This window comes from Macrotis lagotis, chromosome X (genome assembly GCF_037893015.1).
Source record: "Macrotis lagotis isolate mMagLag1 chromosome X, bilby.v1.9.chrom.fasta, whole genome shotgun sequence".
NCBI lineage: Eukaryota > Metazoa > Chordata > Mammalia > Peramelemorphia > Peramelidae > Macrotis > Macrotis lagotis.
The window spans coordinates 31,740,918-31,768,248 of record NC_133666.1 but is presented as its reverse complement, the minus strand read 5'-3'; the positions used below and the strand labels follow the sequence as shown (position 1 = coordinate 31,768,248).

The 27,331-nt window shown below is 39.0% G+C and overlaps 1 protein-coding gene and 1 pseudogene across 1 annotated transcript; both read right to left on the bottom strand.

Annotated features, from left to right (window-relative positions):
- Positions 1–870: 870 nt before the first annotated feature.
- Positions 871–26,018, bottom strand: HTATSF1 (HIV-1 Tat specific factor 1). Its single transcript, XM_074201049.1, has 9 exons — positions 25,662–26,018; positions 24,195–24,384; positions 23,590–23,637; positions 22,440–22,594; positions 20,528–20,691; positions 19,432–19,531; positions 4,182–4,271; positions 2,425–2,562; positions 871–1,377 (listed from the first exon to the last, which is right to left on the bottom strand). The coding sequence occupies exons 1-9, from the start codon at positions 25,830–25,832 to the stop codon at positions 1,225–1,227; spliced, it is 1,209 nt and encodes a 402-aa protein (XP_074057150.1). The 5' UTR covers positions 25,833–26,018; the 3' UTR covers positions 871–1,224.
- LOC141501370 (acyl carrier protein, mitochondrial pseudogene) lies at positions 12,631–16,921 on the bottom strand (annotated as a pseudogene).
- Positions 26,019–27,331: the final 1,313 nt, after the last annotated feature.

The following is a 27,331-nucleotide window of genomic DNA, read 5'->3' as shown; positions in this document are numbered from 1 at the left end:
CAATAGTCATAAATTTTATTGCAATTTTCAAAGGTGCTGGGACAATTTAAGCTATGCTTAGTACTGACTGATCTGAAATTGCTCATGTCTTTGTCCTTGTCTTTAAGGATCTAAAAATTTAATAGGGGGAATAGGTTGCACCCTCTGTGACAAGCAGTGCCTTGCATTTAATAAGCATTTTAACAAATGGTGGTTGAAATGAACCTTCTGCAATCAGTGCTCCAAGAGAAATTCAGTTAATTAAAAACATCAGCTTCTTTACAGGCCTTGGCTACATTAACTATTTCTTAATTAAAATTGTCTAACTGTGTCCACCACAAATGCATGGCTTGAAGTTATGAGATGTTTTTCCTTGAATTCTTAACTTGGATTTGTGGGCAGTTTAAGTTAAGGTCTCTGAGTTGGAAGGGACCATCAGAGGGTCATTCAATACAACCCTAGCTAAAGTAGGAATCCCAACTCCAGCAGTCACTTGCTGGATGGAGAATCATGCATTACTGGACAGTCCTCTTCCTTAAACTAAGTCATCCAGGAAACAGTAAATTAGATTCAAAACGAAAAATACAAGTCCGATGAATTCCACAGATGTGACAATGCATATGATTAAAGCCTAAATGGAGCCAATGAGGAGATAGTCTTTAATGGCAAAAAAAATTAAATTGAAAAAACCTCAAACTAACTTCTGATGACAATCTATAACAATTATCAAATATTTTCCTGTATACAACACAATTTTATGATCTGCTTTTTGGGGAATAAAAGGTATTTGAAAAGCCCAGATTCTAATAAACTTAAATCCTTAGAAAAGACAAAGTTTCTCAGAAAAAAATATGTATTTAAAAAGTTAAGCCTGAAATTCACAAAAGCAACTTCAATATTTCAAAATTTTTAATTTTCCTGTGACCATAAATGCCAAAGTCAAACAAAAGTATGCATGCAAAAATCTGACAGAGATTTTTTTGTCCAGTTTTCTTTCACCCTGACCTTATTAAATTAACAAATATTTTGAGTTCCTTAAGTAGTGACTATAAACATTTCAAAATCGATAATTTGAAGACATTTTATTAATAAGCATACATTGCCCTGAAACTTGGAAGAGAAATCCAGCAAACCTCAAGCTACAGAGTATGTGTAAGGGGCTAAAACTATTTTCTGTCTTCATTATCACTGCCTCCAAGACTGCTGTCTGTAGACTGGGTTTCATCTTCATCAAAGTTGGTTCCATTATTCACTTTCTCTTTTGTTTTTCTCTTTCGCTGTACTAGTTTCTGGGTACTGTTTCCCTGATGAATGAGTTTCTTTCTGGATGCTAGGATGCTCTAAAAATGACTCCCAGCCTTTCAGTCTTTCTTCTCTCTCTCTTGATGTCTCCTCAACCTGTATGTAAATAGAAAATGTCACTCAAAGATATATTGAGGCAAAAAAGTGTCAACTTAAAAATTTTTTTTTTAATTTTTAGGTTTTTGAAGGCAATGGGGTTAAGTAGCTTGCCCAAGGCCACACAGCTGGGTAATTATTAAGTGTCTGAGGCTAGATTTGAACTCAGGTACTCCTGACTCCAGGGCCGGTGTTGTATCCACTGCACCACCTAGCCACCCCTGTCAACCTTCCATATAGTACTTCCAAACCTATTACAAGGTATAACAGTCCCCTTAAGTAACTTGAAAGTAATAGGAACCATCAAAAATAGCTCAAATAACTAACTTCTCTAAAGCTAGGATTATTACAGATTATCACAGAGTAGTTTATTTGAATCATACCACAGAGGCTAGCTGGAATAAATGAGACATGCTAATATAATAGAGATACCACAAAAATCTGGAAAAAGTATAGGACAATGAAAAAGGGAGTTGGATTTATTAGTTTTTTCTACAATGTAAGAAATTTATATAGGATTTAGTATCCTACTAAATAAATTCAGAATCTGAGAAAAATCTCATGTAACTCAGCTATCTGATATTTGGTATTTGAAATCTGACAGAGGACCAGTTTCCTTAAATGGCCACTGAGCACTCTGTATATATGTCAATTGAGATCACTGATATAAGAAAACAAACAAAAATGTTCCACAATTTATAATCTGAAGTGGAAAGAGAAGTGTCTGATTCTGCATCGCTACCCTCTTCTATCTGTTCAAGCAAGACTAGAAATTTAGTTTCTACTTCTTCATTTTGGTCTTTCATGGTGGAAGACTGTGTGATTCATACACTTCATACCTCATAATCCTCCCATAATGTTACAGGTTCAAAATATTAATGAAAATGACTTGTTACATTAAACTGATTAAATAGAACCTAAAGTCTAACTATGTAGATTTCTATTATAGTCAATATCTTTATGTCAAACAAAATCCTTACTATCCTATGTGAATATGGGGGCATAGGGAGGAGATGGGCAGAAGGAAAAGAGAGCCGTAGTTCTCACCTGATAATCTGTCACACCATCCCAAGCTTCCACATTTAACTGACGACCACCAAACCACCTCCCATTGAGGGCCTGTATACAGAGATCAGCTTCTTCTGGTTCTTTATATGACACAGAGGCCACACCATCTGGGTGTCTCTGTAAAGGGGAAAGAGGGGGTTATAATTAAAATGCACTGTCCCCCTCCCCCCAATTTATCTAGGTGGGGGGAGACAAAAGATTTCGAGCACTTCATATACACCAAGGACCAACTATGTCTGGTCTATTTCCTGGCAAAGTTCTTGGCTCTTTTCCCTGATATTGGGCCTATAAAGTGGGGGTTTAAGGAGTGTTTTGGGAGCCCAGTCTGGATCTGCCACACCCCCACTCACTGCAAACTTTGTTTTTGAGATTTTCCAAATTATTTACTAAAGGGCAGTGACTAACCAAGAGTTACACAATAATCAGTGGCAAAAGTTACCTGCACTCTAGGTTACCTAAGTTCCCTGACCCCCCAACCTCCCCACGTACCCTTTAGCAATTTCTCAATGTTCAGTGTGGGGGGAAAAAGACCTCTTTTAAGTGAGGTGGCTTATGTGAGAGTTGGCAAAAATGGGAAGCAGAGAAAGGAGAATGATTTGTAATTGAAAGGCAGTTTTACATTTCAGGTTTGGGATTTCTTTCTGAACCAAGGCAGAAGCTGTGCTAGTAGCATTGTCTTGGTAGATAGAAGACACATGCCTAAGAAAGCCAAGATAAAGAGGAGAGCTGGCAAAGGGGTGAGTTCTGACTGGTATCCTCCCTTCCAACTAATTGATTACTCCTTAGATTTCACCTTCTATCCTCCCTAATAAGAAAGAAATATACTGTAATAGGAGAAGTTGCTGTTAAAAAACAAGGGTTGGTGTTTCAAAGCATTTGGGTGGGAAGTATAGAGGGAAAACATTTTCCTGTGTCACAACGCAAGGTCAAGGGGAACTCTGGGAAGAGAGAAGGGGGAAAAGGGTGGGTTACCACAGACCAAGTGTTTCCTGTCCTTTCCTGAACCTGGTCAGAGGTCTAACCCTTATGTTGAAAGAAAAATTGTCTGCACATATTTAACAATTGCTAAGAAATGCTTATTTCTTGACAAGCACCAGATGGCCTCATGTGGAGTGCTGGAAGACATTTGATAAGACTCTTCTAGTTCCTTATAGGATACACTGTTGTTTTCATATACTTCTTTCAGTTGTGGCTGAGTCTTAGTGACCCCATTTAGAGTTTTCTTGGCAGAGATACTGGAGTGATTTGTCATTTACTTCTCCAGTTCATTTTACAGATGGGGAAATGGAGGCAAACAGGGTGAAGTGACTTGTCCAGTGTGACCCAGCTATTAAGTGTCTAAGGCTGGTTTTGAACTCAAGAGATGAGTCTTCCTGACTCCTGGCCCAGCAATCTATCCACTGCAGCGCCATCTAGCTGTCTTAAAGGACACAAACTTATGGCTAGGGGAAGTGGCTGGATCTATGCTTTTCCTGGTTTAGGGAGCCTCCAGATGAGGAGACTCCCTCTGTCCAACTTTCCCTGGGTCCCACAACCAGGCCTTGGTAGGGGAGGAAGCAAAGCCCAGATCTCGACTGTGGAGATAGAGCTCTTCCTTTCTATTAAGCCTCTTTATGACTACATAAGGAGACCTATTAGGTAGAAAGGGATTTTGAATGCTGGTGCACATTAAGACCTGTTAGCTGGAAAACTGATTATTTTCAAGTAATTTTTGCCCAACCAAATCATGCACTTACATCAAAGAGAAGGACCTTCTTTACTTGTCCAAACTTTTCACACTCTGTTCGGAGGTCTTCCCTGATCTCATTTAGCACTAATGGATCCTCCTGCAAAGATAAACACATTTCTGTCTCAAATATAACTCTTTCAAACTCATTTCTTTTCTTTAAAAAAAGGAAATGAAGCTCAAATATTAACTACATGAATTCTTTGCTTTTATTTATAATTAAGCCTGTTTACAATTTAGGAAAGTATTATATGCACAGACAAAGCAAAATGTAACCTTTACAATTCTCTTCAAGTCTCTACCTGCTAAAATTAAAGAAGTCAACACATGAGTAACAACTACAGAGAAAGCCTTGTTCCAGGATCCAATGAATATTAACATCACGAGAGACATCAGACAAGGAGACATGTTTGTCATTACCATCAAAGTTTTCTATCAGTAGAAATATTTTCCAAATATTCTGATAGACAAATCATATCATGCTCACTATGCTAAGGTGTGAAGTATTACAAAATCTCAGCAAAAGTTAAGTAATATTTTTTAAATTCAAGTAATATTAAGAGAGAATGGTCAGACCATTCACACTGGAAAAACCAAGTAACTGAACAATGCAGCTGAATGTGTGCAGTTGGTTAAATTAACCTATTGATAAGCATGTCCTGTATAAGAGCTAGACATATATAATGATCTGGGGCCAGAATTGAGAAGGAAATGACCAAGAAACCACACAACATTTCTGTAAAAGTCCTTCTGTTTAATATGAATATTTCTCATGATGCTGCTATTTGGTTGAGACTGGTAGAACTCTATGGTCCCAAAGGGATGAGGGTGATGAATAATTCAAAGGGCAGTGATGGCTGCATAATGGACATAAGTAGGTTGGCCTGACAGTGACTCTGGTGTGAGTAGTATAGGAAGCATTAGCAAGTCAGAAAAGAGTAAATTGGTCATAAGGGAGAGTGTTCTGTGTTGTGCACTAGAACTCCTAATCCTCCAGTGGAATGGAGAGAGGAGCTGAGGTGCATTTGTTCATTTAAACATGAACAAAGAACAAAAGAGAATGAGAAGAACTGGAGAGAGGTCATAATTTTCCATTGGTGATACAAGTACCCAAACTATGAAAATAACACTCATGATCTCCATGCATTTTTACCACCCATGAAGATCATTCAAGTACACAGTTGGAAGGAATTAATTAAAGTAAGAAGCTCTAAGGCTAGATTCTTTCAAGTCTGTCATTTGACAGATAAGGAAACCAAGATCCAGTGAGAAATGACTTGCTCAAAATGCAGCTAGTTAGTGGCAACCCAGGTCTTAAAATATTCCCATTGCAGGCACTGTAATTCCATACATGAAGAGAAAAAGTAATTTATTCTGGGTGTCTTCAGTTCCTTGCCCAGCCATTCCCCCCAAGTCTTCTCTCCTGTAAGCTGAAAACTCACATTTCCTTGAACCAATCCCTATTGAACATGGCTCCAGGCCTGACCCCATTCAGATCACCCTCTGGCTATGGGATGACCACAGCTTTGCATGCCTGCTCGGAGACTAGACAGTGCTTGGTACCAACAACACTGCCTGAAGCCTCACACTATTACTCTATAGGCATTCTTTCCTTCTCTCATTGATGACAGCACCCATTTTAAAATAAATAAGCATTCATTTGGGGTAATTTTTTTTTTATAGAAATTACCAAAAGCCAGATAGACCATTCAGTAAATAAAGAGGATACAGTTCTTAAATTTCCCATCACATTACTAGGTTTCATTTTAGAACTCTATCACAATAGGATCTAGCTGTTCTGAACTACAAATGAATGAACTGATGAAAAAACATTTCTCAAGTGCAGGCCAAGTGCAAAGTACTAGGCCAAGCTCTAACAATACAAACAAAAGAGCAAGAAAGTCCCTGTTCTTGAGAGGAGACAACACATCCTGAGCCTCAAAAAATGAGGTAATAGAACTATGCCACCAAAGTTCTGATGAAATGGTCTCTTTGAAGGATGGAAACTTCTTAAAGACTGATGAGAGACTTCTGGCCAAGATGGTGGAGAGAAGACAGGCACAGTTCTAAAGTCGCCTAATCTTTCCCCATCTATCATATGAAACAAACCTCTTAACAGAAATCCGACCCACAAAACCCAGAAAGAAGAGCCAGGAGAAAGAACATCTACCTCAGGATTTGTCTCCTGCAGCAGCTTTGGGCAAGTCCGGGTGGGTGAGTCTGTGTGCAGAGGGCAGATCATCCCCCATCAGCCAGATTAGCGGCTGAATTGGAACAGGGGAGTCTGAGGTCCCAAGAGACCTGCTGGATCAGCAGTGGGGCTAGACCATGGGGGCTTGAGTCAACTAGGGAGCAGAGGCACCAGTGTTGGCACTGACCCTCTGGAGCTTGCAGACAGGGCTGGGGGGAGAGTTCCAGTGCAGGAGAGCTGCGGACACCATCCCTGGGCTCCTTTGGTCTGAGGAACTCTGAGTCTACACCTCCATTGACACTGAGGCCTCTTCCCAGAACAAACAATTGCAGACTACTTCTGCCTCAGGCACAGGTTTGTGAGCAGAAGAAACAGCCCAGCTGACAATCCAGAGAGGAATAACCTCAGGCCAGGGCAAAGTGCACCACTGATTGAAGGCAAAAGAATTCAATAGCTCCAACTCCTCCCGCCTCAATCAAGGTCACAGACATGCCAGAGAAAGCAACCAGCACCTCCTACTGGCCAGCCAGAGAAACTGCACTCAGTGAGTAAAGCCTCTAGCAATCACAACACCAAACCCCTGTGAACCAGCCCCTCCCCAACTCAAGGTCTTAGCAAAATGAAGAAAGGTCAGCGGAAAGATGGAATCATAGAAAAATTCTGGGAAGGAAAAGACCCATACTCAGAGAGACCTAGAACCTCTGAGAAAAATATGATCTGGTCATCAGAACAGAAAGATTTCCTTGAAGAAATTAGGAAGAAGTTTAAAAATCAATTGGAAAATTTGGGAGAGACAATTAACACCTTTGCAACAAAAAAATCAATTACTGGAAAATACAAATACAAAAATGAGAATAACTCTCTCAGATCCTCCATTGGTGAAATGCAAAAAGAAAATAATTCTCTCAAAACCTCAATTGGTCAAATAGCTCTTTCAAAAATAGAATTGACCAATTGGAAAAGAAGTTGCAAAAAAGTAAATGAAGAAAACTCCTCTCTAAAACAAAGAATGGAATTTGTGGAAACTAATGACTTCATGAGACAGCAAGAACCTGTTAAACAAAACCAAAAAATAGAAAAAAATAGAAGAAAATGTAAAATATCTCATCAGCAAAACCACTGACCTCAAGAATCAATCGAGAAGGGGGAACCCGTGAATTTTTGGACTTCCTGAAATCATTGAAGAGAAATACAAACAGAGGGAAGATAGCATGGAGGGCAATAAATAATTAGTAATCATAACTTTGAATGTGACTGGGATGAACTTTCCCTTAAAATGTAAGGAAATAACAGAGTGGATTAAAAACCAGAATCCTACAATATGCTGCTTACAAAAAACCCATTTGAAGCAGAGAGATACATATAAGAGTAAAAGTAAAAGGTTGGAGCAAAATATATTTTGCTTCAGCTGAAGTGAAAAAAGCAGGGGTAGCAATCCTTATCTCAGACAAAGCAGCTGCAAAAATAGACAGTGTTAAAAGAGATAAGGAAGGAAACTTTATCCTCCTAAAAGGTACCATAGACAATAAAGTTATTTCAATACTGTATATGCAACCAATGTGATAGCATCTAAATTCTTAGAGGAGAAGCTGAAAGAACTAGAGGAAGACATGGACAGCAAAACTCTACTAGTGGGAGACCCAAACCTCCCACTCTCAGATCTAGATAAATAAAATCATAAAATAAAGAAGAAAGAAGTTAAGGAGGTAAATAGATTGTTATGTACCTCTTTCTCTGCAGTACATGGCACTTATACAAAAATCGACCATGCACTAGGGCATAAAAACCTAATGATCAACTACAGAAAGGCAGAAATAGTCACTACATCTTTCTCAGATCACAATGCAATAAAAGTCATATGCAATATTGGGCCAAGGAGATATAGACTCAGAACCAATTGGAAACTGAATAATCTCATTTTAAAGAATGAGTGGATGAAACAACAAATTATAGAAAGAATTAATCATTTTATCCTAGAAAATGGCAATAATGAAACAACATACCAAAATCTATGGGATTCATTCAAAGTGGCTCTCAGGGGATATAATATATCTTTAAATGCTTACATGAATAAATTAGAGAAAGAGGAAATCAATGAACTAAACATGTAACTTAAAAAAAAATAAGAGAAAGAACAAATTAAATAAAACCAAAAGTTGGTATTATGAAAAAACCAATAAAATTGATAAACCTCTGGTCAATTTGATTAAAAAAAGGAAGAAAACCAAATTGCTAGTATCATAAATGAAAAATGTGAACTCACCACCAATGAGGAGGAAAATAAAGTAATAATTCTAAAATATGCCCAACTCTATGCCAATAAATTCGGTAATTAAGTGAAATGGATGAATATTTACAGAAATACAAGTTGCCCAGGTTAAATGAAGAGGAGATTAAATACCTAAACAACCCTATCTCAGGAAAACAAATTCAACAAGCCATCATTGAACTCCCTAAGAAAAAATCTCCAGGGCCGGATGAATTCACAAGTGAATTCTACCAAACATTTAAGAAAGAATTGGTTCCAATTCTATATAAACTCTTCGGAAAAATAGGGAAAGATGGAACTCTGCCTAACTCTTTCTATGAAACCAATATGGTGTCGATACCTAAACCAGGAAGAGTTAAAACAGAGAAAGGAAATTATAGACCTATCTCCTTAATGAATATAGAAACAAAAATCTTAAATAAAATCTCAGCAAAACGGTTTCAACAAGTTATCACTTGGATAATACATTATAATCAAGTAGGATTTATCCCAGGAATGCAGGGTTGGTTCAATATTAGGAAAACTGTTACTATATTCAATTATATCAACAACAAACCTATTAGAAATTATATGATCATATCAATAAATGCTGAAAAAGCTTTTGACAAAATACAGCATCCATTCCTACTAAAAACACTAGAGAGTGTAGGAATGAATGGACTGTTCCCTAGAATAATTAGCAGTATCTATCTGAAACCATCAACAAGCATTATATTCAATAGGGAGAGGCTAGAGGCATTCCCAATAAGATCAGGGGTGAAACAAGGGTGCCCATTATCACCACTACTATTCAATATTGTATTAGAAATGGGAAGGAAGAGACAAAACTCTCACTCTTTGCAGATGACATGATCTAGAGAATCCCAAGAAATCATCAAAAATCTACTGGAAACAATTAACAATTTTACAAAAGTTGCAGGTTATAAAATAAACCCTCATAAATCCTCAACTTTTCTATATATGTCTAGCAAGATACAGCAGGAAAAGCTAGAAAGAGAAATCCCATTCAGAGTAACCTCAGACAATATAAAATACCTGGGAGTCTATTTGCCAAGACAGACTCAGAATCTTTTTGAAAACAATTATAAAACACTTCTCACACAAATTAAATCAGATTTAAATAACTGGGCAAATATCAACTCCTCATGGATAGGTAGAGCTAATATAATAAAAATGACAATTCTACCAAAACTAAACTATCTGTTTAGTGCCCTACCAATCAAAATTCCAAAAAATTACTTTGAGTTTGAAAAAGTTGTAAGTAAATTCATATGGAGAAATAAAAAGTCAAGAATTTCCAGGAATTTAATGAAAAAAAGTGCAAAAGAAGGTGGCTTGGCCCTACCTGATCTAAAATTGTATTATAAAGCCTCAGTCATCAAAACTGTTTGGTATTGGCTAAGAAATAGAGTGGTGGACCAGTGGACTAGACTAGGTGTAAAAGCAGGAGATGATTATAGTAATCTGCTGTTTAATAAACCCAAAGAGTCCAGCTATTAGGATAAAAACTCTCTCTTTGGTTAAACTGCTGGGAAAATTGGAAGTTAGTATGGAAGAAACTTAGATTAGACCAACACCTCACACCCTTTACCAAGGTAAGATCCAAATGATTACAGTATTTAGACATAAAAAACAATACTATAAGCAAATCGGAAGATCAAGGACTAGTTTACCTGTCAGATCTATGGAAAGGGGAGCAGTTATTACTAAGGAAGAGTTGGAGAACATCACCAAAATCAAACTAGATGATTTCGATTACATTAAATTATTTTTTTTTTATCTTTTTGCAAGGCAAATGGGGTTAAGTGGCTTGCCCAAGGCCACACAGCTAGGTAATTATTAAGTGTCTGAGACCGCATTTGCAACCAGATACTCCTGACTCCAAGGCCTGTGCTTTATCCACTACGCCACCTAGCCGCCCCTCGATTACATTAAATTAAAAAGCTTTTGCACAGATAAAACCACTGTAACCAAGATCAAAAGAAATGTAGTAAATTGGGAAACAATCTTTTCAACTAATGATTCTGACAAAGGACTCATGTCTAAAACATACAGAGAACTGAGTCATATTTTAAAAAAAAGCCATTTCCCAAATGACAGTCAAAGGATATGCAAAGGCAATTTACAGATGAGGAGATCGAAGCAATCCATAGCCTTATGAAAAATTGCTCTAAATCATTAATTATTAGAGAAATGCAAATTAAAGCTTCTCTTAGGTACCACCTCACACCTCTCAGACTGACCAATATGACTAGAAAGGACAATGAGCATTGTTGGAAGGGTTGTGGGAAATCTGTGACACTATTACACTGTTGGTGGAGCTGTGAACTCATCCAACCTTTCTGGAGAGAAATTTGGAACTATGCCCAAAGGGCAACAAAAAGGTGCACACCCTTTGATTCAGCAATACCACTACTGGGTCTATACCCTGAAGAGATGGTGAAAAAGGGTAAAAAACATCATTTGTACAAAAATATTCACAGCCGCCCTGTTTGTGGTAGTAAAAACTGGAAATCAAGTAAATGTCCTTCAATTGGGAAATAGCTCAACAAACTGTGGTATATGTATGTCATGGAATACTATTGTTCTATTAGAAACCGGAGGGATGGGAATTCAGGGAAGCCTGGAGGGATTTACATGAAGTGATGCTGAGTGAGATGAGCAGAACCAGAAAAACACTGTACACCCTAATATGGGGGTGATGTTCAACCTTGATGGACTTGCTTGTTCCATCAGTGCAACAACCAGGGACAATTTTGGGCTATCTTTGATGGAGAATACCATCTGTATCCAGATAAAGAGCCATGGAGTTTGAACAAAGTTCAAGGACTATTCCCTTTAATTTAGGAAAAAACCCAGATATCTTATTGTCTAATCTTGTTATGTCTTGTACTTTTTGTTTCTTCCTTAAGGATGTGATTTCTCTTTCATCGCAGTCAATTTGGATCAATATACAACATGGAAACAAAATAAAGACTGACAGATTGCTTTCTGTGGGGGTGGGTGGGGGGAGGGAAGTAAGATTGCAAGAAAAATTGTAAAACTCAAATAAAATCTTTAAAAATAAAAAATTAAAAAAGACTGATAAGAAAATCTAAGAAGAATAACTGAAGGCTGATTGCCTGTGTAGTGCCTGGGGACCAGCCTAGCCAAGAGTCACCATCTCTTTTTCCTATGGAGAGGGGGTGGGGTTAAGGGAATAAGGAGTGGGAGCTCTATTAACACAAGGGACAATCTACTAAGGCTTCAATCTGAGTAGGCGGACAGAATCCTCACTGATAAAATTGCAAACCTTTGAAGCATCACAAACATAATGAAAAGTTCTGGAGCTATGCATGGAGGAATAGCAAACATATCAAGAAAACACAAACATAGCTTCATCTCAAGTTTCTGTCCTAGGCTCACAGAATCTCAGCATTGGAAGAAAATCTCAGAAATCAATTGTTCCAATTATGTAGGCCCTTCCTACTATCCATCCATACCCATGACCTTAATTAGAAAATCATTCTGTGAGGAGACTCATAAGAACAGATGAATAAAGGTAATGATACCAATCTCTATTTTAACAGCTAGGGAAATGAAGGTATTCTCTCTATGATTTCTTTTTTTTTTTTAGGTTTTTGCAAGGCAAATGGGGTTAAGTGGCTTGCCCAAGGCCACATAGCTAGGTAATTATTAAGTGTCTGAGACTGGATTTGAACCCAGGTACTCCTGACTCCAGGGCCCGTGCTTTATCCACTGCCACGTGGCCGCCCCTATGAATTTCTAATAATGTGGATCTAGCTCCATTGTCTTTGAATGGACTTTCACTGTCCAAGAGAGATTTAAGTTCATTTTATCCCTCTTACAAATTTTACAAGTTTACTTGTAAATGACAAAGTTACACAAAGAAGTGGTCTTTCCCTTCTGAAGGCCTCTCTCTCCTAAAAGCCCAATATATACAAAGCCAAGCAGTAAAGGAAATGGAATTTAAGAGCAGAAATGTAAATCCCTGCCCACTGGAATGCCATGACAGCTTTTCAGCAATCCTGAACAGGCCTGTAAGATTTGCAGAATCCTAAGAGGTCCATTACTTGGCAAGGGGTGATATTTCTATATACTTAGGTCCTCTCCAATATATTACTTCTAAAAATCAGTAATATCGTCGTACATTGAACAAATTGCTATTCTTGAATCCTCTATTCAACTCCTCAAAGGAAGATTTTTCTTTTTTTTATATGTTAATTTTTAAAGGTCAACTCATATTTAGACAACTTAAATATATAGTTCCAACAGAAATAGTCCAACAAAAGCAGCAACAGTCTCTTAATGTGTTCTCACATTCAGACATTGGCTGGGATCATCCGAGTTGTTTGATTTAAAAAAAATTACTTTATCGGTATACATCTTTCTTGTCTGCAATGTAATCTACAATCTCTTGTGGACACATTAACTTTTCAGCACCTATGTCAGGAATTTCAAATCTAAATTCATCTTCCATGGCCATTATAATTTCTACTTGTTCCAAACTATCCAAGCCCAGGTCTTTCATGAAATGGGAAGATACTGAAAGCTTTTCTGGGTCAATCTTATCATATAGTTTCAAGACACAAAGGACACGGTCCTAAATGCTCTCCAGTGTCAGAGGGGGCACGTCAGTATATTGGCGGCTCAACTGTAGGGATATTCCTGAAACTTGCGTGTGTGTGGGGGCCAGGCCCGCTGCTGCCACCCGCTCCCTCCACCCCTGCTGCGCACGGGGCTGACCCTAGCAACCCCAGCAGCCGAAGCCAGGTGAGCACAGGGCCCCGGGGGCGGGAGGGCGGTCCGAGGACACAGGTTGAGAGGACACGGGTCGCCATGGCTACGCTGACTCAGAGTACCCCCAGAAAGATTTTTCTTTAAAAAAACGTGTGTGTGTGTGTGTGTGTGTGTGTAATATATATGTGTGTGTGTATATATACACACGTATATGTTTGAAACCCAACAGTGGATATTAACAAGCATAAGTCTTAGAATTTTGTCACTGGAAGGCACCTCAGTTCAACTAGCTAGTGTCACCTAAGCTTGAAAGGTCCAGACCAGAAAAATGATCCTCCAGCTTCTGCTTGCAAGCCTTCAGGAAGGGGATACATGCCTACTCTGGGATAGTGCTCAGTGATATGAAGTTCTTCCTGACATCTAGCCTCCAATGGCTTCTTTGTCCTTAATAACCAAATAAGTGTAACCCTCTCCTACCTGAAAGCCCCTCCTTCAAACACCTGAAGGTAGTTTTATCTGTTTTATCTCTGGGTGAATGAGGATCACAGGATCACATATTTCAAATTGGAAGGGCCCTTAGAGATTACTGAGTTTAAGTCCTTCCTTTTACAGATGAGGAAACTGAGGCCCAGTGAGGTTTAAGTACCTTGTCATATCACTAATGAGAGTTTATAGTCTATTAGTACTATGCCATTTCCTGTACCTACTCCTGACTGGCATGAACTCAAGGCCTTCATCATCCTGGTTACCATCTCAAATGAAATTCTTAAAATGCAATACCCCTGAATGAATTCAATGCTTCAGATATGGTTTGGTAAGGACAAAAGACAGAGGAATCCTGACCTCCTTATTCTTGGAAGTGATGAGGTCTTTATTTATGTAGCCCATGACTACATTAGCTTTCTTGGCTGCCATATCACCCTGTTGGTACACACTGGACTTGCAGTGCACTTAGACCCTTAGATCTTTTTCATTTGTTTTTTAGGTTTTTGCAAAGCAAATGGGGTTAAGTGGCTTGCCCAAGGACACACAGCTAGGTGATTATTAACTGTCTGAGGTCATATTTGAACTCAGGTCCTCCTGACTCCAAGGCCGGTGCTCTATCCACTGTGCTACCCAGACACCCCCTTAGATCTTTTTCAAACAAAATGCTATCTAGTCATGACATCTCTGCAGGACCATAAGAATCTACATCTAGAGCTGGAAAGGACATCAGGGGTCATCAAGTCCAATCCCCTTATTCTTTAGAGAAAGAAACAACCCCAGAAAGGGGAAGTGATTTGCTCAAGGCTATACAGCTAATGAATGGCAGAAACAGGGTTTGAACACAGATTGTCTAATTTAAGATCTTTGGGACACATTCCTGAAGACCTGTCTCTAGACTGACATTAAGTCATCATTGACTATGGAGTCTGGCTACTGAGCCACTGGTGAATCCATCCAATTGTACTACAATCTGGTCCATCTTAGTCATTTTTTTTCAAGAATAGCAACGGATACTTTATCAAGTACTTGCTAAGCTATAGGAGAGCTATAGCTACAACATTCTTCTGATCTCTCAGGTTAGTAACTGTTTAAAAGGACATCAAGTTAGTCTGGAAAGATTTTTAGCTTAGTGATGACAGTTTGCTTTATTGGTAATAAGATTTAAAAAGACATTAGAGTAACTAATCACCTGTATCCGAAAATGAATATTTGGTCAAATTTGGTATAAAATATATGTAAATGTTGCTTAAAAGAAAAACAACAAACTTCTAAGATTAAAGAGATTTGAGACTAAATTAGATCTTCGTGAAGATATGAGAATTGTTCCAAAGTCTTGCAGTAGAAAGGTTCATAGCTATTAAAAAATTTCAGAAAGTCATTTCTAGCCACTTATTACTTGTTTTCTAGGTTGTTTCCCCTTGAGAGTCAGTGGTATGTCTTTTTTCCTGAGGAGGTCATGGAAAGAGAAGTTGTTGTCCCTTAAAATAAAATTCAGTTGGATATACTTGAGAGTGAGGTTGGAATACACCCACTGTTGGACCTTAGCTTTCAATCTTAGAGCTCTTTATCAGCCCATGTATTTTTAATAAGGCTAGAAATTATATATAGAAGGGCCTCTTATGTCAAAGAAAAATTAACATTTGTCATTTGCCCTGATGATAAAAGGTATTTTTAAGCTCATTACTTCTAACACCCTTCACCTGTCTGGTATATAAATGTACCCCAAAAGGGAGGGGAGACACTTGTTACTTTCAGAAACCCACACCTTGTCTGGTGATTGAGATCAGCTTTAAGTGAGAATGACTAGTGTGAATCATCTCTATCCTTTTGGAAACTCAACCTTTCCCCAAGGAAAAGCAGGTTCCTAAGATGTATACAACCCCAAAGTGTGTTCTAACCCTCTTAAATTATTTCTCAAATGTGCACAGTGATGTGTAAGCTAACCTAATGAAATGTAGATAGGTGAATGAACAAGGGTAAAGCAGCTTCGCAGGCAGAAGGCACCTGGCTATTCTTTGAACTCTGACATGAATAAAGAAGAAAGGGAGAGTTAAAAGATACCTTAAGGCCATTGGGTCCAGCCTCTTTATTCTACATAAGAGGAAAGTGAGGCCCAAGAAGGTAGAGTGACTTGCCCAAGATCACAAAGCCAGGAAAGATGCTAAAGGCAAATGACAGGACTCTAATACTTACTCCTCCTCCCTGTCATGGGCACTTGGGTGGGAAGATATCACCTTTGCACCCAAAAGAGGAGGAACAGTAAGAACAACTTCACTGAATAGATCTGAGTTCCAGAAAGATTCAATTGCAAATTAAAATCTATTATGTCTCTTCTTTATCAGTCCAGTGTGGTGGAAAAAAATATCAAGTTTGGAGTTCAAAGACTTGAGTTCAAACCCTGGTTATCTGGGTGACTTTGAGAAAGTCATTTTACCAATCTGAAACTGGGAGTTGGATATGATGACTGCTGAATTCCCTTCAATACTTTTGCAAGCTATAACCCTAGAATATCTCTCTACTTGGGTATTTCCTACTACAAAGTCCTCTTCATGGCTGGGAATTTGGGGATTTTCTTAAAATAGGTGATTTTGCTTAAATAAAATCTAAGCAAAACGATTACAACAAGTTATCACCAGGATAACACATTATGATCAAGTAGGATTTATTCCAGGAATGCAGGGTTGGTTCAATATTAGGAAAACTGTTAGTATACTCAATTGTATCAACAACAAATCTATCAGAAATCATATGACCATATCAATAGATGCTGAAAAATCTTTTGAAAAAATACACCATCCATTCCTCTGGAAAACCCTAGAGAGTTTAGGAATAAATGGATTGTTCCTTAAAATAATGAGCAATATCTATCTTAAACCATCAATAAGCATTATATTCAAAGGGGAGAGGCTAGAGGCATTCGCAATAAGATCAGGAGTGAAACAAGGGTGCCCATTATCACCACTACTATTCAATATTGTATTAGAAATGTTAGCTTCAGCAATTAGAGAAGAGAAAGAAATTGAAGGAATTAGAATTGGGAAGGAAGAGACAAAACTCTCACTCTTTGCAAATGACATGATAATCTACCTAGAGAATCCCAAAAAATCATCCAAAAAACTACTGGAAACAATTCACAATTTTACAAAAGTTGCAGGTTATAAAATAAACTGTCATAAATCCTCAACTTTTCTATAGATGTCTAGCAAGATATAACAGGAAGAGCTAGAAAGAGAAATCCCATTCAAAGTAACCTCAGACAATATAAAATACTTGGGAGTCTATTTGCCAAGACAGACTCAGAATCTTTTTGAAAACAATTATAAAACACTTCTCACACAAATTCAATCAGATTTAAATAACTGGGCAAATATCAACTCCTCATGGATAGGTAGAGCTAATATAGTAAAAATGACAATTCTACCAAAACTAAACTATCTGTTTCGTGCCCTACCAATCAAAATTCCAAAAAAATTACTTTAACGAGTTAGAAAAAATTGTAAGTAAATTGATATGGAGAAATAAAAAGTCAAGAATTTCCAGGAGCTTAATGAAAAAAAGTGCAAAAGAAGGTGGCTTAGCCCTACCTGATCTAAAATTATAAAGCATCAGTCATCAAAACTGTTTGGTATTGGCTAAGAAATAGAGTGGTGGACCAGTGGACTAGACTAGGTGTAAAAGCAGGAGATGATTATAGTAAACTGATGTTCGATAAACCCAAAGAGTCCAGCCATTGGGATAAAAACTCCCTCTTTGATAAAAACTGCTGGGATAATTGGAAGTTAGTATGGAAGAAACTTAGATTAGACCAATACCTAACACCCTTTACCAAGATAAGATCCAAATGGTTACAGGACGTAGACATAAAAAACAATACTGTAAGCAAATTAGAAGATCAAGGACTAGTTTACCTGTCAGATCTATGGAAAGCGGAGCAGTTTATGACTAAGGAAGAGTTGGAGAACATCACCAAAAACCAATTAGATGATTTCGATTACATTAAATTAAAAAGCTTTTGCACAGATAAAACCACTGTAACCAAGACCAAAAGAAATGTAGTAAAATGGGAAACAATCTTTACAATTAATGATTCTGACAAAGGACTCATTTCTAAAATATACAGAGAACTGAGTCATATTTTTAAAACAAAAAGCCATTCCCCAATTGACAAATGGTCAAAGGATATGCAAAGGCAATTTACAGATGAGGAGATCAAAGCAATTCATAGCCATATGAAAAAAATGCTCTAAATCATTAATTATTAGAGAAATGCAAATTAAAGCTTCTGTGAGGTACCACCTCCCACCTCTCAGATTGGCCAATATGACCAGAAAGGATAATGATCATTGTTGGAAGGGATGTGGGAAATCTGGGACACTATATTATACTGTTGGTGGAGCTGTGAACTCATCCAACCTTTCTGGAGAGCTAGTTGGAATTACTCCCAAAGGGCAACAAAACTGTGCATACCCTTTGACCCAGCAATACCACTACTAGGTCTATATCCTGAAGAGATGAAGAAAAAAGGTAAAAACATTACTTGTACAAAAATATTTCTAGCAGCCCTGTTTGTAGTGGCAAAGAATTGGAAATCAAGTAAATGTCCTTCAATTGGGGAATGGCTTAGCAAACTGTGGTATATGTATGTCATGGAACACTATTGTTCTATTAGAAACCAGGAGGGATGGGATTTCAGGGAAGCCTGGAGGGATTTGCATGAATTGATGCTGAGTGAGATGCGCAGAACCAGAAAAACGCTGTATACCCTAACAGCAACATGGGAGTGATGATCAACCTTGAAGGACTGGCTCATTCCATCAGTGCAACAATCGGGAGCAATTTTGGGCTGTCTGCAAAGGAGAGTGCCATCTGTATCCAGATAAGGAGCTGTGGAGTTTGAACAAAGTTCAAGGGCTATTCCCTTTAATTTAGAAAAAAAACAGATATCTTATTGTCTGATCTTGTTACCTCTTAGAATTCTTGTCTCTTCTCTAAGGATATGAATTCTCTCTCATCACACCCAATTTGGATCAAGGTACAACATGGAAACAAAGTAAAGACTGACAGATTGCTTTCAGTGGGAGGGTGGGGGGAGGGAAGTAAGATTGGGGGGAAAATTGTAAAACTCAAATAATATCTTTAATAAAAATTAATTTAAAAAATAGGTGATTTTGAAATTTTGATCATGAAAATAAGTCATGGGGCCCAATACATCACAAATCAACCTCTGTCCAAACACAAGGTCATTTCTTGTCCTCTATCTGTAAATCTTTTAATGCCTCTTTTTCAATGATTCCCCTAATTAGTTACTTGAAACTAAGTTGCAGCCTAAAGGAAAGCTGGATTAACTTCAGGGTTCTGCCATTTTAATTTTCATGCCTCTACTATCTGTGCATGTGAAATCAATTAGTTGAAAGACTCCTCCAAGTAAATAGGCTGCTGCTACCTTTCAGGTGGTTAAGCATGATTCAAAAAGGTCCATGCACGCAGAGGACTCTTCAAACCTTAAAGAATAATATTAAGAGAACAATTATCATCCTAGCAAAATATCTGTTAGGAAGTATTTAAACATCTCACCTCAAAATCCTTAGGATGGAACATGTTCCTGATAATGACAACCCGTTCATGTCGCAATCGAGCTGTGCCAGGTTTCTTCTCAGGCCGCCAATCTAGTTGTCTAATAGAATTGAAGCAAAGATAAGATAGCTTGGCTTTCTTTTCATTTTTGCAAATATTTGTTGAACAAAAATCTCATTTGTTAATATTCTCTCTCATTGGGCAATCAATTGTAACAAATAATTCTTTGCCTTTAATGCAAACACAATTCTCTATTGTTTTTTTAGGTAGCATTCATCAGAGACCAACTGGAAATAAAAAAAAAAAAACCATGGACTGCAGGTCCCAGAAACACAGATCCTGAGAGTAGCCCAGGGCTGCCTTTTTTTGGGCAGAGTCACTCCCAGTTTATAAAGTATGTATCTAAAATTGCTAATGTCATTTGTGAAAGAGTTTAATAATACCCATAATTGTCTTTGAAGTCTCTTCTGGTTTTATGGCCAGACATACAAAATGAGCTTGCTGTGTTGCATTTATACACTTCACTCATGTGAGACATTAAGAAATCGTGGGGCTTCTAACTAATCTTTGACTTTCTTTGCTTTAAGGGCAAATTCACCAATTGACTATAATTTTAGAGTTCCTCCAAAATCAACACAAATCGGTTCTTTGGCTACTTTCTAAAAATAACTAGATTTTTACAAAGTTTCAGTTTCCTAATGATTATCTATTCAATTTCGGTAGTTGGATTTTAATTAGCATCTAATTACTATAATAAAGAATTTCTTAGGTTAAAGAATATAAAAGAACTAATATTATGCGCAGTACTTTAAAAAAATCTCTTATTTTCATTGCAAATAACGAGAATGCATTTCTCAACTTCAACTCTCCCTCTTATTAACGACTGACTCCCTGTAAGATTCTTGGTCATCTCAAGTTCTTTAGGAAAGAATGTCCTTGTACAGGTGGCATTTATATGAACTCATATGTATATGTTTGGAGGAATAAAGCAATGAAATTTCTATTGCCCAAACTTGTTAGCTTGTTTTAGCCATGATATTTCATGTGAAACACTGCACCTAAACAACAATGCCTATGGAGAAAAGTCAACACTAACTTTTGTTGCAGAGACATCTTTTTCTTGTAGTCTTTGCATTTCTTCTTCTTTTTACTGGCGTCATATTCACCCTTGAGCTGAAACTTTGCCTTTTCGACATGCACTCTGCAGCCTCTTATTTCATCATCATCTAGAAGCTTTAATGCTAGATCGACAGATTCTTTCTATTTGAAAGTAAAATAAAATGTTACATTCTACTCTGAGACAAGACAAATCATAAAAGTTATTTCCAGGAGAGATGCACATCTCAGAAACATACACCAATAAAATAATATAATCATGTAAAATAAGAACTAATTTGGTGTAGTGGGAAAAATACTGAATTGTGTCTCAAGAAACTTGGTTTCTAGTCCTGGTTCTGACACTAACTAGGACTTAACTGCCTTTTTTAAAGTTTTTTCAAGACAATGGGGTTAAGTGGTTTGCCCAAGGCCACACAGCTAGAGAATTATTAAGTGCCTGAGGCTGGATTTAAACTCAGGTATTACTGACTAGGGCCTGTGCTTTATACACTGCACCACCTAGCAGCCCCTTAACTGCCCTTTTCAAGATTATTTCTAACATCCTTTTATTGCTTTAAAATTTGATGATCCTTATATCTGAAGGTCCAGATGATTCATGGGACTGGTAATATCTTTTGTCTTTCAATTCCCATCTAACATCTCCGATCAGCTGAAAATTGCAAGGTGTTTTTATGTGAAATAAGTTTTATGGGGATGGTTCCTACACAAGTGGGGAATACTGTTTAAAGTACTGCTTGAAGCTTTGAAAGGAGACCCGGCAGAGACAAGGAATGAAAAGACAAGGACTCAGCGACACTCTGCCTGAAAGATGATGCTCTGATACTCGAATCTCTCCTGCCTAGGCTCTATTTACTGACGTCTCTCTACCTTTCAAGCTGCCAATGGAGTAATTTTCTAAGTCCTCCATTATCTCTAAATCAAGTTTCTTAGAGACCCATTTCTCCTTTAAAAATACCATTTGGTCCAAACACTTATGCATACACTTGTAAAAGAGGTTAATGATCCTAGAATCAACTTGTAAAATGCCTATAAATTTTTTTTTGTATTTGATTTCATAAAATCTTGAATATGTTTGTATTAATTTTCAAATCTATTCCTTTCAGGACCCAGTTCAAAAGTCCAACACTGGGGTGGCTAGGTTGTGCAGTGGATACAGCACTGGCTCTGGAGTCATGAGTACCTGGGTTCAAATCCAGCCTGAGACACTTCATAATTACCTAGCTGTGTCGCCTTGGGCAAGCCATTTAACCCCATTGCCTTGCAAAAAAAAAAAAAAAAAACCTAAAAAAAAAGTCCAACACTACATAGCATTTCTTCCTTGAGTGCTGAACCCTGGCTTCACTCTGATGCTCTTTGCCCTACTCCACATGCACTTAGCACACATATGTTTATGTCAGTCTGAAGTTACTTTCAAGATGTTGCATCTTATTCTGTTACTGCTACTATTGGACTGCTAAGATCCTCAAGGACAAGGATTTTTGTTTTCTCTTTCTCCCAACCTCTCCAGGAGATACTAAACAGAGGTTGTTTATATGGCAATAGAAATATTTGGTGATTCGGACACTGTTTCCCCTAAGAGGTCCATGCTGCTATTAGTGAACTCCCAATTTTCATTAACCACACATTCCCTTCTTCGGTTAAAAAAAACAATTCAAAGCAGCAAATGTGAAAGGTTACAAACTCCTTGCTAGTCTAACTAGACAAGATAAATTCACTGGCAAAGGCACACAAATAAAACTCTACTAAATGTGATACATGCATGCAAGCTGAAATTTCAGTTTCTCTCAAATCTTGTCCATGATATTTCTAAATGGTGGCCATCATCCAACAAAGCTTAGTCAAGTCACAAGTTAAGATTCTCAAATCTCTATCTTAGCTTTGTAACCAACCTTCAAATAACAGCAAAGTCCATCTCCTTTAAGATTTCCCTGTTTATCTTTATAAAGCTTGATTTTATAGTCTTCTGTTTGGGGATCTTTCATGATAATGCCACATTTGGACATAAGTTGCACAAATTCGTCCTTTGTAACATCTAGAGGCAAGCCTGTGAAGTTGACAAAGACAATGTATTGTGTTTCAGAAAGTAGAGTGCAGTTGTAGTGCTCATAAAAACTGATTCAAATTTTCTACCAATCAGAAATGCACATGAACTGATGATACTGAGCCATCTGAATCTTCACGAATATTCATGAGTCATATTCAACTTGATAACATTAATGCAAATAATTTCTACACAATTAAAAAAACAAATTTAAAGTACCACCTTTATCCATCAAATTAGCAAAAATAATAAAAACAAATTTCAATGTTTGTAGATACTTTGTATGCCTTACATACTCTCACACAATAACACGTACTTTCATTTACTGGTTTTTTTTAACCACTTCTACAGTTGGGGAAAGCTGAAGACTTAGAATGTACACAAGCTAACATTTTCATGGTAACTACATTTTGCAACTTATATATAGAACAAAATTAAACAAATATATTTAGAATTTAGCTGTTCAAAATTTAGACTGTCTAACTGAATGCCAAATCTCAATTACATAGGATTCTCTGAGGAAGGCCCATGTTATTTTCTCAAAGATATAAGTATATATAATTTCAATTATTTATCATCTTTTATATTTATCATATATTATAGGATCTAGAATTAAAAGGGACTTTAGAGATCATGTAGAAAACTTCTAGCCCACTAGGACAGATGAAGAAACTGAGGCCCCAAGAAGAAAAATAACAGGTCTTCCTGGCTTCAAGTCCATTCTAAACTTGCTCCTCCTGTATGTAGTACCACTGAGTTTTTTGCAGGATAAACTTCACTTGAGATCCAAAATGGGATGGCAAGAAAAGCTACCTGCTGGATATTTTACATTTGTTTTTTTTCCCTAATACTAAATTTAACAGAAAATACACATTTCTCTCTGCTGATGGGTTTCCAAATACAAGCATGCCAAAGTTTAATATAAAATACATACTCTAAAGAAACCAGAGACTTTCTATCAAAATATAATAGAAGATCCCCTTTTAGAAGCTACCTACCAGTAACATAAACATTTGTATTTCTGTTCTCTTCAACTTGAAACCATCCTGAAAATAAAATGAAATTTATGAGTCCCAGAGCACAGAAACTTATTAGGGTGGTGGTTTTTCTAGACTTCTAACATCCCATATTTAGAGCCAGAAGGTTCTAGGTCACTGAGTCCACTTTGCCCCCTTTATTTTATAGATGAGGAAAATGCTCAGAGTGGTGAGATGAATTGGAGATGGGGAAGGAGACACACAAGAAGGAAGAAAGGCAGAACTCCAAAACCAGGTCCTTGGCCTCCAACCCAGCATTCTCTATGTTGCCCTGGGCTATCTCCTTTACTCTTACAATTCATTTATCTGGGAATCTGGATTAGCATACAAAATGATTCAAATCCTTTCCCTCCTTTTCAAAGTGTTTATAAACAGTGCAGTTTGTTTATTTTCAAGGCACTAATTTGAAAAGGAAGGTTGGTTTATCTTGATTCAAAAAATTTTTTAAAACTTTTAAAACAACCTACTTCTATTTTCCTAAAAACTACTGCTATTCTGTAAAGTCCTAGAATAAAAAAAAATTTGGTTTTGAGTTTACAAGTTTAGTAAAATAGACAGCGGCTTACCTGGTTCAGCCTTTCTTTTTTCTCCTTTCTTGTTTTTTTCAATATTTTGTGTAGCTTTTTTATGAGTAGGTTTCTTTTCAGCTGTTTCACTCACATGAGTCTTAATCTCATTTTTTGTACCAGAAGAAGAGGGACTTTCAGCAGGGATCCCATAATTGGCTTGATATGTAGCAAGGAAATCTTCAGTAATCTAAAAAAGTGTAAACACAGCCCAAGTTAGTTATTCCCTAAATCACAGTATAACAAATTATGGAATGTAGATGGAATTCTACTAACTATGGTTATAGCAATGAAGCACAGAAATGCTAGACCCTTGAACATATGGAAAGAATGTGTTAATAACAGATGATATATATGGGCAATTGGGATGCCTGAACAAATTTAGAGCCACTAAGCATCAAGCTACTTGAGAATACTCTTGACAACTGTTTCATAGGTTGTTTCATATCCAGTTTCACAAGTAGTTAGGAATTCAGTTTTGTTTTTTTTAGGTGTTTTTGCAAGGCGATGGGGTAAAGTGGTTTGTCCAAGGCCACACAGCTAGGTAATTATTAAGTGTCTGAGGCTGCATTTGAACCCAGGTACTCCTGACTCCAGGGCCCGTGCTCTATCCACTGTGCCACCTAGCTGCCCCCATCCCTCTTAATTCTAGTATTTTTCCTCTCTTAATTATTTCCTATTTATCATGAACATAGCTTCTCTGTTCATAGTTGTCTGATTGCTGTCTCTCCCATTAGACTATGAACTCCTTAAGGGGATAGGGTCTTTAGCCTCTTTGAGTGGTTGGTGTGTGACACCTAGGAGCTGCCTAATAAATGGATAGTGACTGACTTGTTTTTTTATTTCTTTTTGTTCAAGTTGGAAGTAAAGCACTTCTTTAATTTTAGGCGGAATAACCAAGAAAGTCAAATTACTGCTCGGAATCCACTACTGCTTGGAAAAGAGTCATAGAAGTGCTTGGCAAAGCTCCTCATCTAAGCCTCTAGACACAGTCTGCAACTTATATGGCTCAACCATTCATGCCCAGGGACACAATTCATGGAGAAAGCAGTGGCACACTTGCAAAATCCCTTCCGAGGATGACTCTTCAATGGGAGGCAGAGTTGTAGGGCAAGTCAGCTCGCATCAAAGCAATTCCAAGTTTTCTCTTAGTGCTTAGTGTTGGTGCTTCTGCGCACCAACAGAAAACTTTGCATCTAGTCTAATCCCCGAGGTGAAAGCTGATCTGCCCTCCCTGAGCTCAGCCACTCTGTAGGAGTTTGTCGACATTGCCTTTTGGGGGGAAATCAGCCGTCAGGCAGGGGGAAAAAGTATCGTTCAGTGAACGAATGAAGTGGTAAGAGAGCGAATCCTGGACAGAGCAAGTCTGGGACTTGGGAGATGAAGTGGCTCAGCGTGCACAAAGAGCGGGACCAGCTTCCCTTGGGGCCCCGATCCCCACCGCAGGCGGCCTGCAGCCCCACGCACCTTGGGGAACCAAGCCTTCTTGTTCCGGTCCCACTCGTACGCGGTGCCATCGCTCTGGTCCACGTACGTGAGGGAGTCGTCCTCGGGCATCCCGCCGCGCTCCTCGTACAGTTGCTGGAGCCGCAGCTGTTCGTGGAACCGGTCGGCGTCGTCGCGCCCGGGGTTGCTCATGGTCGCTCGCTCCCGGGAAGGAAAGGCCGTGGGGAAGGTCGAGGGGCAGGTGGGATGGGGGGGGAGTTGGGGGCGGCCGCCGATGGGACCCCCCTCTCCCGGCCCCTCGGCCGGCTCGCTCACCCGCAGCCCGGTCCCCTCCCGCACCTTCGGTAAGTCCCGTGTCCCCGCTCACTCACTCCCTACCCCGATTCCCATCGCCCCGGGCCTACCTGGCAGGGAGAGGACTCTACACCTGGGGGGGACGGCGCTGGGAGGACGCCGGAGCGCCCGCCGGCGTGCTCCCCGAAGCTCCAACTCTGCAGTCCGGACGTCCCGTGCGCCACCTTCCCATAGGGTACCACGGCCCCCCACCCTGAGCGAATGCTGCCGGCGCCAATAGCGTAGCCTTTTGGAGGACGCCTTCGCATTGGCCCGCCCCACTCGTGACGTCGACAGCCTCCATTGGTTCCTGTGGCCAGGGCGGGACGCTCGGACGGAATGCTTTCCGGTTTGCGCCACGAGCAGCTTGGGATCCGCCGGGGTCAGGGACCTCGTTCTGCGCCCTCGGGGCTCCGCGCGGGGCCCCTTGGAGCGGCCCGGAAGAGCCCTCGGCCTGGGCCTAGCCGAGAGACTTCCGGGGCCGGCTGGAGCGCGCCTTAATGAGCTCGTGATGAGCTGGGGGCCCAGGGCTCCGGGGGGGGGGGGGCACGTCGGAGCCGCCCACTTGGGTCCCATGCTGCTGTACTCGAGGCCGCCCCTTTAGCCCCCTTCTCGGCCCTTAGCCCCGGGGCCGCACTCGGTATCTTCTGAGGAACTTCCTCGAAGAAACTTCGAAAGGCAGAAGAACCTTCCTAAGGAGGACCCGGTGCAGGCTAGGAAAGGCCTGCCAGGGCACCGGTCATCCCAGCCGTCTTTTCTAAGCTGAAATTATTTCCAAAATCCAACTGTATTTTATTCCCGACTACACGCAACGATAGTTTTCAACAATCTTTCTGCAAGGTTTTCAGTTTCACATTCTTCTCCCTCCCTTTCTTTCCCCGACAGAAAGCAGTCCAGTGTATAACCGCATTAAACATGGATCCCTCTTCAGCACGTTGGGAAGGAAGAGTCAAATCCAAGGGGAAAAAAAAACATTAGAGAAAAAAACTTCATAATACAAAAGACAACTTTTACAAATTGAAGATAGTAAAGATAGCCTTAGTCTGCATTTACACTCTGCAGTTCCTTCTCTGCATATGGATTGGTATTTTCTATCACACGTCCTGCTGCCCTGCTGAAATGAAGGCCTTCAGTCCATCATAATCATCACCCAGTGTTACTGTTCCTTCTGGCGCTGCTCATTTCACTCACCGTCACTTCATGCAAGTCTTCCCACGGTAAGCTGAGATTCTAAAAGTAGAAGGGGGTAAGGAAGTGAGACATCTCACACACTTGTGCAAAGGCAGGGGAGCACAAGAGATGGACAGTCATATATATGGAGAATGCTCAACTGGCCAATTTGGAACAGGAAAAAGGAT

What these genes read in the sequence shown, in the direction of transcription:
- HTATSF1 (XM_074201049.1), bottom strand. Translation starts at nt 25,832, where the DNA reads ATGAGCAACCCCGGGCGCGACGACGCCGACCGGTTCCACGAACAGCTG. An exon ending in GACTTTGCTGTTATTTGAAG is followed by an intron (nt 20,692 to 22,439) that starts GTTGGTTACAAA and finishes ACTTTCAAATAG; the next exon opens with AAAGAATCTGTCGATCTAGC. An exon ending in AAGATGTCTCTGCAACAAAA is followed by an intron (nt 19,532 to 20,527) that starts GTTAGTGTTGAC and finishes CAATTCTATTAG; the next exon opens with ACAACTAGATTGGCGGCCTG.